The sequence below is a fragment of the Ambystoma mexicanum genome, chromosome 1q (assembly GCF_040938575.1).
Source record: "Ambystoma mexicanum isolate Mex_15411 chromosome 1q, UKY_AmexF1_1, whole genome shotgun sequence".
Classification (NCBI taxonomy): domain Eukaryota; kingdom Metazoa; phylum Chordata; class Amphibia; order Caudata; family Ambystomatidae; genus Ambystoma; species Ambystoma mexicanum.
Window position 1 is genome coordinate 843,330,478 of NC_090922.1, and position 15,026 is coordinate 843,345,503.

A 15,026-nucleotide genomic window follows, 5' to 3' on the forward strand; every position below is an offset into this window, starting at 1 on the left:
CAGTAGTTTGCTTTTAGGTAATTTCAGCGGTTCCGTATGTCCTCACAGTCCTGTGGGATATTACCTATGGCTGCCACCTTGTCCCTTAATTCCCTCCAAATGGCACTCTTGCGCTGGGAGGACGTCTTTCATTTGTGTGACCCGCACAGCTCCTCTGCATGGGACACCACCTCCTCTGCCAGCACAGTGGGCTCCTGCTCAGAGAATTAGGGTTTTTCTCTGGAGCATTTCTGGCACCTTGCTTTTGCCTGCGGACATGTTTGGGGTGTCTTGTGGGCTTGGATGGCAATCCCTTAATGGTGATTTTGTGTGGATTGAGTTTTTCAAGATGGCCACCACTGAACTTCATGGTCGCGTCGTGATGGATTTCCGTCAGCGCAAATTCGCCGGGTGGATTTGACATTTGTTAATTCTGCCGATTTACAAGTAATTCCAAAGAATATTGGCAGACTTACCGTCAGAGGTTGGTTTTCAGCAGTAACTCCACTGACGAAATTACAGTTACCATAGATGGGGTGTGTGTGCTCCTGTCACCTGGCAATGCAGCAGTAATTCTGCCAGACACCACAGCGGTACCAGTAATTCCGTCTGGTAGAATTAACACTGTCATCACTGCCCAATTCGTAACAAAGCCCATAGTTCCCCACTGTAAGTGTAGTCTTGCACTTTCTCTTTAGGTTAATAAATATGGTGCTCTTCACACTGGCATGCAGATTTAACATGCTTAATAATTCAGGGAAGTCAAGCTCCAGAGGCCTTTTATCAACCTAAACCACAACTTAGACATTGTTCCTCCAGAGGACACCGAAGTTTAAGAGCTTGCCTTTTCCTCTGTCTCAGCACCTCATTCAAAATCCCTAAATTGTAGCTGCTGCTGCCTTCGCTGGTTCTGCGCAAACTGGTCTCATGCGCCTCTTAGCTGCCGCTGCTGTCCTCCAGGGTCATTCTTTCATAGGCCTCACATATTCATTCTCCTCCTGTTTTTTATTCCGATTGGCTCTTTCATGAAAACCTATGTGTGTGGGTTTTCAAATGGTTAATTATCTTTTTTTCCCCTCCCATTGTGGGTCTGCGGGTCCCCAAAGAGATTTAAAATCTGGCAGCTATGTCTGCTCTAGGAAGATCCTCTGGAAGTTCTGCGTTTGACTTTGCTGGATTGTTCATCCATTTTTTTTTTATTTGTATTTGATTCACAGAAACGTTTACAAAAAGAAAAAAAAAGAGAACACATCGAATATGATAAAATACAAGAGAAAAAACAAAGAAAGAAAAACACAAAGCAATTTCATCTTAATTTGAAAAACAGCACTCACAATAGTAAGCATTATAAAGTAAAATAAGAATCAACCAAAACGCAATAAAGAGGATAAAACAAAAAAGGATTAGATGAATAAACAGACAGATATCCCACTCCAAGCATATACAATATTGAATAATAATAAAAAGAGAAGACTAGGCATCCGAACCAATAAAATATTACTTATAGTAATGACCTAGATCCCAATAAGCTATATATATATTAGACATTCGCTTCAAATTGCCCCTTTCGACAGTAGTAGAGCAGAATCACATTCCAGTAGCATATTTGTTACCAATGTGCGATCTCAATTGATGGAACTAACCATCCCCCTACTCTTACCCCTGTTTTCAATTTACAGATTTACACCCATTTCGGGTTATGATGTTACATCTTTCCAACACCTGTACTACGGCAATTATCAAACATGCTTCTTGCCCATATATTAGTCTAACCCAGAGTATTTCAGATAAAATCATCTCTTCACTGATTACAATCTCATGAAGAAGGTAACTCTGGCAGACCAAGTGCCCTCGCAGGCCATCAAGATGTGTTTCAATGATTGATTTTCTGGGTTTTTACATACGTTACACAGGATGATGGTCATCTCTCCCTGCCCCCTTCTGGCTTAGACCTCTTCTGTGTGCAACACATTTAGGCAAGTTCTCTGGTATATGTTCCTGATCTTCCAATCTGGGAACTTAATAAGATATTGTTAATCTATTTTTTCTTTCCTGGGTCGGTTGGTGCTTTGGCTGTGAAATGGAAGGCAGTGGTTTCCTCCGTCACTAGGGGGAACCGGCCTCTCACTGAGAAGAATGTTACTAGTTTGGCCGGCTGCTGCCCCTGGCACGTTTGGTATGTGCTGGCAGAGGTTTTTTTTTATAAGTAGACCTTGGAGAGCGGGAAAGAGAGAGAGAGAACGCCGTACAGGTGTTGTCACCTGTTACCGTGCCCTGGCCTTATTTAGGTTCGGTTTGATTCGTCCAGGACTGCGTAATTCCAACTCTGGCCTAGTGGGCAGTTGCAAGCGAGTGAGGCAGACTGGCTCGCATGCTGCCTGTGGGGACGACTCTTGGGTAACTCTCAGGTCTGACCGGGCTGTGGTCACTTAGACTCCCTTTCTGGGAGACGTGGCGTGTGAGACCTCTGGCGAGGTGGGGGACTTACGCGGCAAGTTTTAGTTGCACTGTGCCCACCTGACAAAGCCATGGTCGGGCGTCTCTAAGCCCGAGCGGGGTGGTGTTCAATCCGTGCTGTGTGCACACATATGGTCAGACAAGGGAAAGGTTTTGGGGTTAGGAGAAAGGAGAGGCCATTCTAAGCACATGGTATTCCCACATAGCCACTATGCAAGCTGGCTGGTCAAGCTGGGAAGAAAAAAAGAAAAGAAAAACAACATCTCAAGCAGACAGAGTTCCGTGGCCCTGAAATTGTTCATAAGCTACATCTTTCTGTGTTTGTTGTCCCCTCACATAAGACGGCGGGGTAACTTTGTAAGTGAGCATGACAGCTGACTGAAAGTCGGATATCATTCCTTTGATCTGGCACCAGTTTATTTACAGCAACCCCATAGTTATAATTATATTTATAAATAAACTGTGTCACTCAGATCTAGTCTGAGGGAGAAAAAGGGCATGCCTTGTTTGTGTTCCCTTTTCCCTTTCAGCAGCATTGTATTGCGGTGCGTTGTTTCGGTGAAGGGTGTGATTGGCAAAATCTCTGTTTTGCCCCACATATTATACTCCGCTGGGAGGGTGTAATATGACCCAGTAGTGCTAACGAGCATTTCGGGTGGGTAGTGAAGGCGGTCATTCCCCACAGTGCAAATAGGACTCAGAATAATGGACACATCCCAGTAGGGAATGAGACCAAGAGATTGGTTGTGAGAGACAACAAAGCCTTTATGTAAAGTTCAGCATCCAGAGAACTCTGCTGCCTTGAGAGCACTCTGGCAAACTATACAGATACAATACATTATAAAGGGTTACAGCGTCAACAGTGACATTTTCTATACAATCTACAAGTTACATTTGGATTGGTGAGGGACCCAGTATAGCGCTTTAGGGGCAGGCTCCACGAGACTGGCTGGTAACTTGGCGGGCATCACGTGGTTCAGCTGGGCCGGTCTGTGCGAGGTGAAGGTCGGGTTGGGTCAGTTAGAGGCGGATGGTACTGTCTAACTAATCTACATGCTATCACAAGACATGCAGTAAACAATGACCCGTAAACTAAACCTTTAGTTCCCAGTCAAGTTCTCCTGCTGTAACAACAAATTGTCTTCTCCAAATGTTTTCTTGACTCCATCAATCATCAGGGAGGCTGTATTCCTTTTCTTTTTCAGGCTTGTCTAGTTACATTTCCTTTGCAGGTTAATACACATTGATGTCTCTAAGGATTATGGTACTTGTATTCTCGCACTTTTTTCCATTGAAACAACTCCCTCCAAAGCACAAATCTTACCCTTGATAGTGGGAGGGGGAAAACCATGTTTATGGCTCTCCATAGTGAGGCATGATGGCCCTGGTGCTGCTGCTTCAGATCATTGGCGAGGTGAAGGGTGTGGGGGGCTTGCCCTCCAAGTAACTTGTTGGGGGGTGTGATTAACAGTTGTCAGGTCAAGGCACTTCAGAGCGAGGGAATCGATTGACATGTGTTAGTTTAAGAGAGAATATATAATAACAGGAGATGGTTTTATTGGGGGCACTCGAGGGTGGTCAGCAAGGAAGGGTCACACATCTGTTACATCAAAAGAAGGGCACAGGGTTGGGCAGGCAGTCATTTTCCAACAGTGGGGGAGAGAGGTGCAGGAGTGGGTTTGTTGAGATAGATGTACCACAAGTCATGATTTGGCCCCGTCACACACAGGGCAGTGATCTCAGAGGAAGGATGAAAAGAATACACCATTTGCTTGCAACAATTCGCGCCAGGGCATCTGTGAGAAATGGACTTGGGTGGCACCGGTGCGGGAGGAAAAAGATGGGGGCTGTCAGTGCTCGCTGTGCGCAGAGCTGCAGAGGGGAGAAAAGGCTTCACAGATACCAGAATGTGGCCTAGTCCAAAGACGGAGTCTGGGGTGCACAAAATGGAGTTCAGATGTATCTTGCAATTGCCCCACCTCTGTATGTGCCAGGGACTAGTCCACTGAGCTCACAGAGGGCATGGAAGGCGCCCCCCCCACCATTGCAAGAGCAGGTGGTCCCTTTCGTGTTGAATGCATGGGGGGCAAACCGACCCCCTCCTTCCTTACAGTAGTTGGAGTCAGTTTTGGTCACCCATATTCATGAGTGTGGACTGAGGAAGCAGTTGACTATTACTTTTCTAATGGTTCCTTGGGTTTTGCATCCACGCTTTATTCCATTTTACGATTCACAATCACAGGAGGATGTACTCTGCACACAGGGCACTTCCCTTGTAAATTGGCGTACAGCATGCAGATGAACGTTTCCCTGTTTTGTCTCTCTGCAGCCAAGGGTGTTTACTGTTTAACATGCACAGCTAAGTGCCGTCTGGGAATTCAGAATATGGTGGTCCTTGTCAGTGTTTTTTGTATGTTTATGTGAAATGTTAAATGGTTTTGTGTGGTAGTCTGCAGCTACCAGTTTGCCAGTTTGATTATTTATTTATAGCCTTATGCCGGCTGCGTTCATTTTACTGAAATGAAATTGAGGGCATAAAAATGCTGGTATTACAGTAGAGGCCTGATAACTGATAGCCGGAAGTGAAAGGTTTAGTTACTATGATGATTCCAAGCCATGGTTTGGAGATGTACCAGCTCTTGCATATGGTACTTATTTATTTATTATTTACACACACACACACACACACACTCTCTCATTTGACTGATGAAGAAAACAAATGTGTTCAATGCTGTGAACTTGTCTGTTAGATGCACAACACGGGGTGCCCAGTTTTTCTGGGTGCCAAACCAAAGTATTTAATGCTGCAAACTTGTTTATCCATTACACTGTTTGCCTTAGTCCTAAGATAGATCTAATGTATTTCTGACTGGGGACTGACTTGATTTCCATGCAAAGTTGGCCAACTGTTAATGCACACTCATGAAAGTATTTATTTTAAAACAAATTATTAAAAGCTGGCCGGTTTACCTGGTTTCTTTCGATCAAACACAAGTGAATGTGGTTTCTCATCCTTTACTCTATCAGTATCCCTCCATTTAGTTAGTTTTTTCTCATAAAAAAACACCCCTTATTGCCTTTTAGGGAGTCAGTGGGACCCCTTACTGATCAGTACATTCCACATTCATTTTTACACCTGTTGGAGGGGTTTACCACTGCATAGTATGGTGGCAACATAGTGCTCATAGAGAGCATTTCCAGGTTGTCCAGTCTAATTAGTGGACCCGGCAGTAATTTCTGCCAAAGGCAAGGGGTACTGGGAGCTAGCCCTTCTAATTGTTCCCAGTGGAGGCACTCACTTTCCAGATAGAAGCCCCAAGGGTTGTGAGGATTTCATTTAGTCGTGCCCCGGATCTCCAAACAGGCGCATTATGCATGGTAAGGTGTTTGCCCTTTCTCATGTGTACCTCAGGTTGATGTTCAATCACTCATTCCCACCGGTGCTCATCATACATTACTAATTAAGGGCAGAAACACCTTACAGTAGCCTAGTGCCTGACCACTTTTGGGAACACTCTTCTTAGCTTTGGATTTACGCGATATTTCTCTCCCCCCCTCTGGCATCAGACAAGATTTCTCTGTGATGTGCCAGCCTCCCAGTTCACAAGTGGGAAACTGTGCATGGGTGTTGCAAACTCCTTCTCAGTGGTATCTTCTCTTCCAGGGCACCCAGAGCCACACAAGAAACAAACCAAGGGACTGATGGCTGGGTTGGGCGGGGCATGCGAAAAGCTACCCTGGAGGGCATGCCAATGTGGAGGGTTCTAAAAGCTGCTTTGCAACATGCTCCCATCCTGTCCCCACTCCGAGGGACATCCCAGGACAGTGCAATAAGAGTACCAGTGTCACTACGGTGAGTACCTTTTCCGTTACATTACTAATATTAATCATGTGCTTCATTAGATGCTAAACTGTTCCATACAACAAGAGAAGATCCTCCTATGGGTTACGCTGTTTTTCACAACCATTTGAGGACCCCAAGCAGATATTTTTCTTAAAGTGAAGGCACGTGCTAGCCACCTTCCAGTTGGAGTTAAAAATTAAAGGACTTTTTTACAGGTATTTGGCCTACTACTTTTGAGGATTTATTTATACTGCCTAGTCCATCATCAAGAAAGCAGTTAAAATAAATTGCAGCATATGCATAGATCATCTGTTTTTATCATTACCACCAACCTCTTAATGGGGGCATGTGAAGGCAAGAGCAGAACGCTCCCTTGGTAAGCATGTCAAAGAGTAAACTGCCACAGACTGCAGCAGGGTGCACTAAGATGTGGATATTTAACAATGGTCCCAAGGAAATCATTAGATATTTTGTTAAGGGCAGTTTTCAACAGGTTACACTTTTTGGATATCCATTAATGCCAAAATGGGGACAGAATCACTTCCTGTTTTAAAACTATTAAATGCAGCAAATAACAATGCTTCCTTGTAATGTGGTGACGTCAAGATTTGCAGACATGTTATGCATCAGAAAGACTGCACAGAGACGTACAATATACTACTAGTCGGAAAAATACATGTAGTGGGAATCATTCTGTTCAGAGGCCTCTGATCTCTACATCCTGCCTCTACAAGTATTCAGTAGTAATAGAACATCTGCGGCATTCAGCAATATCAATTAAAAAGCTTATGACATACTTTTGGTTGACATTCCTTAGCTAAGTGTGAAATATCTGAAGTAAGAAGATGGATAAAGTGGAAAGAGCAGCAGTGGGTGAGGATGTAGAAAGGAGCCATCCCAATGCTAACCCTCTACAACCTGCAAAGAAAAGGATAAACAGCAGAAAGAACAATAGCGAAACTACAAAATGCACCAAAGACAAAGATCTACAAGTTGACATTTCAAATTACGGTATGGTTGAAGACCCTTGGGTAACAATGAGTAACAGTAGCCTACCAGTAACCTTTTCTTAGTGTCTTTGTGTCATGCCAATGCCAACGACTGAATTCAAAACAAATTGTTCATGGTGGTAGGGGACCCTGTACTGGTGAGGAGGTGTTGGCCCAGTTAGCGCTGCTCCCTACCTTTCTAGGTTTGTGACCACTCTGAGTGACAGTCCCACCACAGCCTAACAGCCAGTCATTTCGGTCACCGGCACAGTGCAAATATGTGCACATCTGTGCTCAGACAGGCCTGCTGTGGCTTGGCAGTCAGTACAGCCACCAACACACTGTGGGACGGAAGCCTAGTACATGGGATAGTATGTCTGTACACTGATGGTATTTGTTTTTATATATCACTAGCAGAAGTACCCATTCCCCCAGGTTCTGTAGACAGACATGATAACACTGATCCTGTAGGTCGCTGTTCCGATTCACTTATTGCTTGATGTGCTTTGCACGCTGATGTAAACTGCACTGAGAATGGGCATGTGTGGGTGGCTGACATACCATGGAGCAGACGTTGGGGGGAGGCGAGAGTTGGTGTGCTGCTGCATACTGCGACCTTATGTGCTCTCTCTCCACCTGTTGCCTCACCCGTGCGTGGTGCAGTTCATTGCAGTGCAAATATCTTGCAATCCGTACATTCAAGGGCCTGGACCGCAAGTTTTGTTACTCGTGTCAGGACGGGCCATCTATGACCACATTGATGCTTCACCAATTTCAGGCAACCGTCTCATGTGTGAAGGTGCTGAAATCTCAGGACAGGGGTGGGGTGTCCAAATGTCATGAAGCTAGTAATGTCCGGAGGGTCCTAAGAGGCAACGATTCTAATTCTGGTTCAGATTGGTGAAACGGTGTGGAATTGTATAAGGAACAACACTTCGCAAAGCCACAAAACCTCAAACTAATTTTGACTTGTGCTGAAATCCGGGGAACGGGGTGGGGTGTCCAAACGTCATGTAGCCAGTAATATCCATAGGGTCCTGACAGGTAACTATGCAAAATGTGGTGCAGATTGGTGAAACGGTGTAGAATTGTATAAGGAAAAATGCTTTGCCAATAATCCAGCCACAAACAAAATGTGACTTTTATATATATATAGATGAACTGTAGCTGTATTTTCCGTCCAAAAGCAGTCAATCATGATTGAAGGTAATTGCATTCAGATTTGACTTTTAATATTGAAGGAGACCACATTTACAAGGTTATCAACTTCCCAAAATCCTAAAGAGGTTTAGGAACAAATATATTTTTGGTTCTGGTAAGTATGAAGAATAAATGTGTCAGTGAGGTTGAGGCTGCCCAAACAGTGTTTACATGCCACTTATTTGGTTGTCGTTTTTCCTTATGACTCAGAGGTCATCTGGGCCAGACAGGAATGACCTGTGATGTGGTCAGGGTTATGTTAAATGTAATATCATGACTTATTATGTCATTGAGTGAAAGGTGATATTTTGTAATTTCCCAAGGTGTCATCATTTGGCTAATTAATATTCCTGAAATTTGAAATATCCTACCTCTTTTGGTGACAGAATATTGGCACTTGTGTGTCTGTATGTCTGTCATTGCTTGTCTGACTGCTCATGGGTGCATATTTGTTGATGTAAGAAGGGCATGGGGGGATTTGGAGGCATTCTTTGTGCTTGTTATTCACATGTTTAAAATAATTTTAAAATACAGAGTTTTACTTTCAATGTTGTACTATTTCCAAATGAATGTGGAAATTGTAAAGGTTCAAATTCAACACGTATTCAAGAACTTCAGTGTTCAACATAATGTGCAGCTAGATGTGGTTTTAGGATTTGCCAGTAGGCTTCTCGTTATTTGCATGCTTGTGCAAATGGCAATTTTTCTTGTTTGGTTTTGTGTGTGCATGTTTGTCTTTTAGTGTTTGTGTGAATGTACGTGCATGCCTGTCTCAAATATCAGGCCAACGTAGCCTCAAGTACAGATTCTTACTGTTTGTGTGGCTCCCCCTCTCGGGCCGCCTCTTCGGACTGAGTCGTGCCAATGAGTTTCAATGTCTTGTCAACTTGATCCATCCATTCTGGAAGCATCAAATAAAGCTTGAGCCATTCAGACTCTGGCATTCTGTGTGGTCCACACCAGATGGCCTGCAACTGGTAAGTCCATGTCTCTACGCTGCTGACACATTTCATCAATAGTCTGGCAACCCCTGGAAAACAATAAACAAGGGTCATGCTGCAGCATGTCACTGAAGTGTGAACAATATCAACACCATCTTAACACCACATTTGCCTGGTCAAGGTCCACACAACATAAATATGGTTCTTACTATTTATATCAACCCCTATGTGCTATATTGTTTCCATCATACTATGAGTCTCATTATGACATCAGCAGTGTGTGATAAATTGGCGAGAGCGCAGCAGCAACTCCGTTACCGCTGCATTCCGACAGTGCTGAAATACGAGATTGGCGGTAGGGTTGAGAATTTACCTCCAGCACAAATCTGTAGATGAATCCGCCACGCTACTGCCATTTTCGGCAGAATTACCACAGTAGAACTACAGCCGGAGGGAAATCTCCCGAAAACTCCATGGAGTCCTATTGACTTTATACGTCTACCTGCATCTGAGACACACCACCAAGAAAGGGCATCACAAAAGCGCTGTGGAATTGCACCCCTGAGGGAGGAAGTACACGACTACAAGTGTTTTTCTCATGTGCAATTCGTCATCACTACTCTTTCAAAACATTTTCCTGGAGGAGTGTCTGATATCAGCCCTCCCAAACAAAGTATTATCTCTGGCTTTGCTTTGAATTTCTTCTATTCTCAATCAATCAATATTACATTTATCCCGAGATTTCACATATTTCCATAAATAAGATACTAGTTAAAATTACATGACAATAATATATCTCACACAAAAATAAAACTTTAACAATACAGTTAACAGCTCATGATTCTCAAAAATATTTCTGCGATATAAAATTCGAATCCAGAGGCATAGATGGTATGTATTTATGTATCTTTTATTCTAATGAGTGTACTTCTCAAGTGTGCACCTGGGACACTAATTCTGCGTGTCACTGTAGAAGCATGGTGGTGTTTGCTGCTCAACTATAACAGTGGATCATTCCTTTTGCAAAGGCATCAAACTTGCATGCACCAGTTGGGGGACCCTCCAGTCAGCATAAAGCCACAAAGTAGGGAGTTTGGCGCTTAGAGAGTGGCAAAGGTAACAGTTGGGCAAAAAGAAAGGTTACTCTTTGCAGGATCTTTTCATTAATCTTATTCCAACCCCTACCCTTATCAATCACATCACCAAGCAGGATCAAAAGCCTAGAAAAGCTCAGGAACTGTTTAAAATCCTACATTAATCCGAATAGGGGGGACGTGACACAAACGGTATCTCTTACACACCCCTATTTATGTACCGATTTACTTTTCATACTTGTAGACCGTTACATGCCATGGGTTGCGCAAAGCATGTTAGCAAGATGACATTCAAGGGGGCAAAGAAAGGGCTTTAGAGCTAGATAAACATAGGTTTGGCACTGCCTGCCTCCCTATACACCCTGCTCGTACCACCATAACAGGGCACTATGATGCAGACTTTTTGGCTTGCTCACTTACCAAAAGCTGTTTAATGTTCAATCTTACTTTGTCACAGTCGCCCTCGTCTCTCTTCCTTTGCCACAAAAGCAAATCCTCTATCGGACCCATTCATTTGACGTGTATGCATTATGTGTGAGCTGGTTCCCAACAGGGGCTGCAAGCAGTGTTGCTTATTAGGGAAGGGTCTACAAGCAAAGAAAAATGAGATGAAAGTAGCATCTCTGGCCGTTACCGTTCTCGCCCTCCACACGGCATTTGTACTGTACACAGAGCTGCTGAGCACTGCAGTTTAGCTCCTCCATGACCTTGTGCTCTGGCGGGAAGTCGCCATCCAGGCTGCGGTGTCGCTGCAGAACTTCCTGTCCAAGCTGTGCCCACTGCTGCTGGATTTCACCTGCCAATTTCAATCTATCTTGACCGGACAAGAGCACATCTCCGCCAAATCGATCCAGGTCTTCAGACATCATCTGAAAGAAAAGAGACTATTAGTTAAACTCCAAATGTGTTGTTGCATGCCTAGTTCCAGGGGAAATTTAATGTCAACAAGCGATTGTCATTGTTTGGTTTGGCAAAACATATTGCTCATTCAGCATTGCTATCTCAGAGGAGTTACATGTTGTGCATAGCCCCAGCTTTAGTTGTTTTATTTAAAAGGTTTTTCAATGGTATTTGTCACTGGTGTGTGTCACAGACCAAGCGATTAACAGAAGACCCAAGACTCACATAAAGTTTAAATAAATGGTTTTATTCAGTTTAAAACACAGGGTTTGTAAGGGTGCACGCAGACAAGGATGTTGGTGTAGGGGTTTAGGGGAGCAAAAAAGGAAGACACATTTTTTCAAGCAATAAATACTAATCTACAATAGTCCAAAGGCTCCAGTCTTATAGTACGGAGTCAGGGTAAGATTTCCCTGAAAAAACTACGCAAACTCCTGTAACAGTTCTCTGGGTTTGTGAATCCTGAGACTCCTTTGAAAGCACTGCTTATGAACACTGACCCTTCTGATCAATTGGCTTTCAGATGACAGTTTGGTTCTTCCCCGTCGCTAACAATTTGATTTTCAGGCCGCAGTCATTATTCAAGCCCACAAGCCATTGGTGCAACTATTCAATGTGGCAATTGAAGACTGAGTTGTTTCAGGCATGGATGTCTCCAAAGTGCATCAAAGGTTCCTTCCTTGTTTGAATATTGCAGGGAGTGCAGATTAAGAATGAGACAAACTACCTTTATTGTTCTTGGTGGGTTTTTCTCTCTTACACCAGCATCCAGAGAATGGCTCATTGGTAGCCTATTTCTCTCTCATGGCTATAGCTTTCAACTTCACTACTGCGTGTACATTGGGTGCACCCAAACAGTTGCCCCTGCTGGCCTGTGTGATGAATCGAGGGAATTCATCCCTTCTTCTCAAGGGGGAAACCCCCGCCCGTGACGCTAGGGAGATGAGCCCGCCCCACAATACCCTCCCTAGGAATAGAGGCAAGTGGGACCTCGCTGGGAGAGACTCCCCCTTTGGGGACAAGGTCTCCCGTTCCCGCGAAGGATTCCCGCCAGCTGAACACATCATGGCATACATGGGATGTGTCAAAATATTTGAAAACCTTAATTGTCAAAACTGGGACGAATAAACTCCAAAAGGACATCAATATCTGAGACGTGACGATTTTGTCCCTTTAAATCAACATGCTCTCTTTACTGGGATGAGTACGTTAAACGGCATACATAAACTCAGAGAGGCGAGATAAGCCCCAGAGGCAAGAGAAGCCCAGGGGGGTGGGAGGAGAGAATAAATCATGTATGCAACTCGGGGGTGGCCCCAGGTTGCATAGCAAGTGGTGAGAACGAGAACCAGGAAACCCACGAGATACGAACTTGCTTGCAAGTGTTCCATGGGACGCCTGAGTGGCGGCGAACCCGTAAAGCAGAGAACCGGCAAAGCATACGGTGGCGAGACCTATGGAAGGAGATGGGTGGACATACAGTCCGCAGAACGTCGCTTATACCATCAGAAACCGAAGGTCGCAAGGTGTCCTGGGGTGGAGCCGAGTACCGGGACGCTATCAGAAAATAGGCGAGAGTGAGGAGACGAATTCCATAGAGGAAGCACAATCGGCGTTTCAAAAGAGAAAACAGATTCCCAGAGAAGGGAGGCTTCCAAATCCATTCTCCCTCTAGAAAGAAGGTAACGGGCAGAACAGGAAGCATGGGAAGGCTCAAGGTAATCATAACACATCACAGTTTACTTGTCTCAGTAGGAAATGTGAAACAAACTTAAAACCAACAGCATATTTCCATGAAGGTTGGAATCCAAGAGAGGAGCTTAATGTAAATTGGAACAATAAGAAAGAGTGAATGCATTGAAACAGTCTAGGAAGGGGACATCTAAAAGATATATATATATATTGTGAACCAAAGGACAGGTTGAGGAAGAACTAGTGAATGAGAAAGTGAACCAGGGGATTAAACCACTTTAGGAAAATGAGAAAATAACTAGCTATCCTGAACACAAATACTGTAGTGTTAAAGAGAAAGAAAGACATTGAGCCTCATTCTAATTGTGCCGGTCCGGAAAGAACGGTGCCGGTAAGCTTACCGGGACTGTTGTTTCAGGACCGGCACACAACAAATCTGCGGGCAGAAAGGCATCCGCCCGCAGAGTTTTCATGGAAGCAACAGCACCGTCACTAACGGCGCTGGTGCTTCCGTGGTCCCCACTCCCATAGAGTTCTATAGGACTCTATGGGATTGGGGACTGACAATTTACCGGCGCCTGACTTTCCGGTCCGCCGGTGCTGTAATCCCCCAGTGTTACCGGGAAGTCAGGCACCGGTAAATCATTACGGGTCTGGCAGCAAACCACCGGTATCACCGGCACAGTTACCGCCAGACCCGTAATGAGGCCCATTGTCAAGATCAGATACCTATAACCCAGATGCAGAATCAAAAGACTCAAAAGAGTTGGAATTGTTATAAAGTACAAGCGAAAACCCCTAAAGATCATATTCCCTCAAAATGGCCAGCTGAAGTTTCTACTGATAAGAAACAGCCAAAACGGAATCCAAGTAAAGAAAGGAAAGTTTTCCTTTTGGGAATTGAAGAAATTAATACAAAAGGTCACAAGAGACTATCTGCAAATTGGATACTTATTACTGGTACTAGAAAAACGTTATGAGAAGGGAGTAATTCTCCTTCCTTAAATTAGTTCATCTAGTGGTAGGGTCAGTTAGGGTAGTTTTGGACAGCGGCCACATTTTCTTGGAACATTCACGACTGACAGAAGAGCATTTTAGTTAGTAAGATAGGCAGTGACCAACCATAAATGTAGGGAAAGTTAGCCCTTATGTTCTATGTTCTTAAATTTATAAAAAATTGAAGAACATGTCCTTTGAGAGCGTGTGTCCTTCTTCTGACCCGCCAAACCTTCCATCTACATCTAGCAAACCTTCCAGCCCTCTGGCTTTGGCCAATGCTGACTTCTTATTCTGGACTATCCTGTCCCTGTTGACTGCTTTCCATCTCCAAATTTCCACTGCCGCCAATTCTCTTGTTTTACCTTTATTTATGTACTTATGAATGATGCAATACAGCTAAGGAAAATAGCTTTTTGCATAAAATCCAAGAATATTAAAAAGAAGAAACACAACACACAAATGCCTTTAAAATAATGACTAATTAACACTCCATTTTCGATAAAAGGAACATATCAGTTTAAAATATTTTGTGGATGGTAAGACAACAAATTAATATATTAAATATCATCTCAATTTGGCACCACAGTTTCATAAAATGGAGTATCTAACCTACATTATTACCTCTACAAAATTCTGTCCATACATTATGAAGGGTCAACTGACATATCAGTAATACAGTGAACTAAAAAGGTAGATTTCCTAAACACATTCAAAGATTCACATTACCGTTTACAGAGCAACTGAACAACAAAGTATGCAGCCATGTCAGTGCTTAGGACATGACATTCACCCTCCTACTTCTTCTCTAGAGGGGACCAAGTTGAATTTCATGTGGAGCTATTTGGTGAGTATCCACTTACAAGGATAAACACTCAGGAAGCTAAGAACAGTATCTCTAGGACAATAGTAACATAGATACTCAAGAGGCCAA

At 43.8% G+C, this 15,026-nt stretch overlaps 1 protein-coding gene across 3 annotated transcripts in view; it reads right to left on the reverse strand.

Annotated features, from left to right (window-relative positions):
- The window catches only part of AXDND1 (axonemal dynein light chain domain containing 1), an 871,721-nt gene that overhangs the window by 287,456 nt on the left and 569,239 nt on the right, over positions 1 to 15,026 (reverse strand). For all 3 annotated transcript variants that reach the window (XM_069641478.1, XM_069641476.1, XM_069641477.1), the window contains 2 exons: positions 11,139 to 11,373; positions 9,283 to 9,499 (listed from right to left, as the gene is read on the reverse strand). In XM_069641478.1, the coding sequence (XP_069497579.1) occupies positions 9,283 to 9,499; positions 11,139 to 11,373 (452 nt within the window). The remainder of the gene's footprint in view (positions 1 to 9,282; positions 9,500 to 11,138; positions 11,374 to 15,026) is intronic.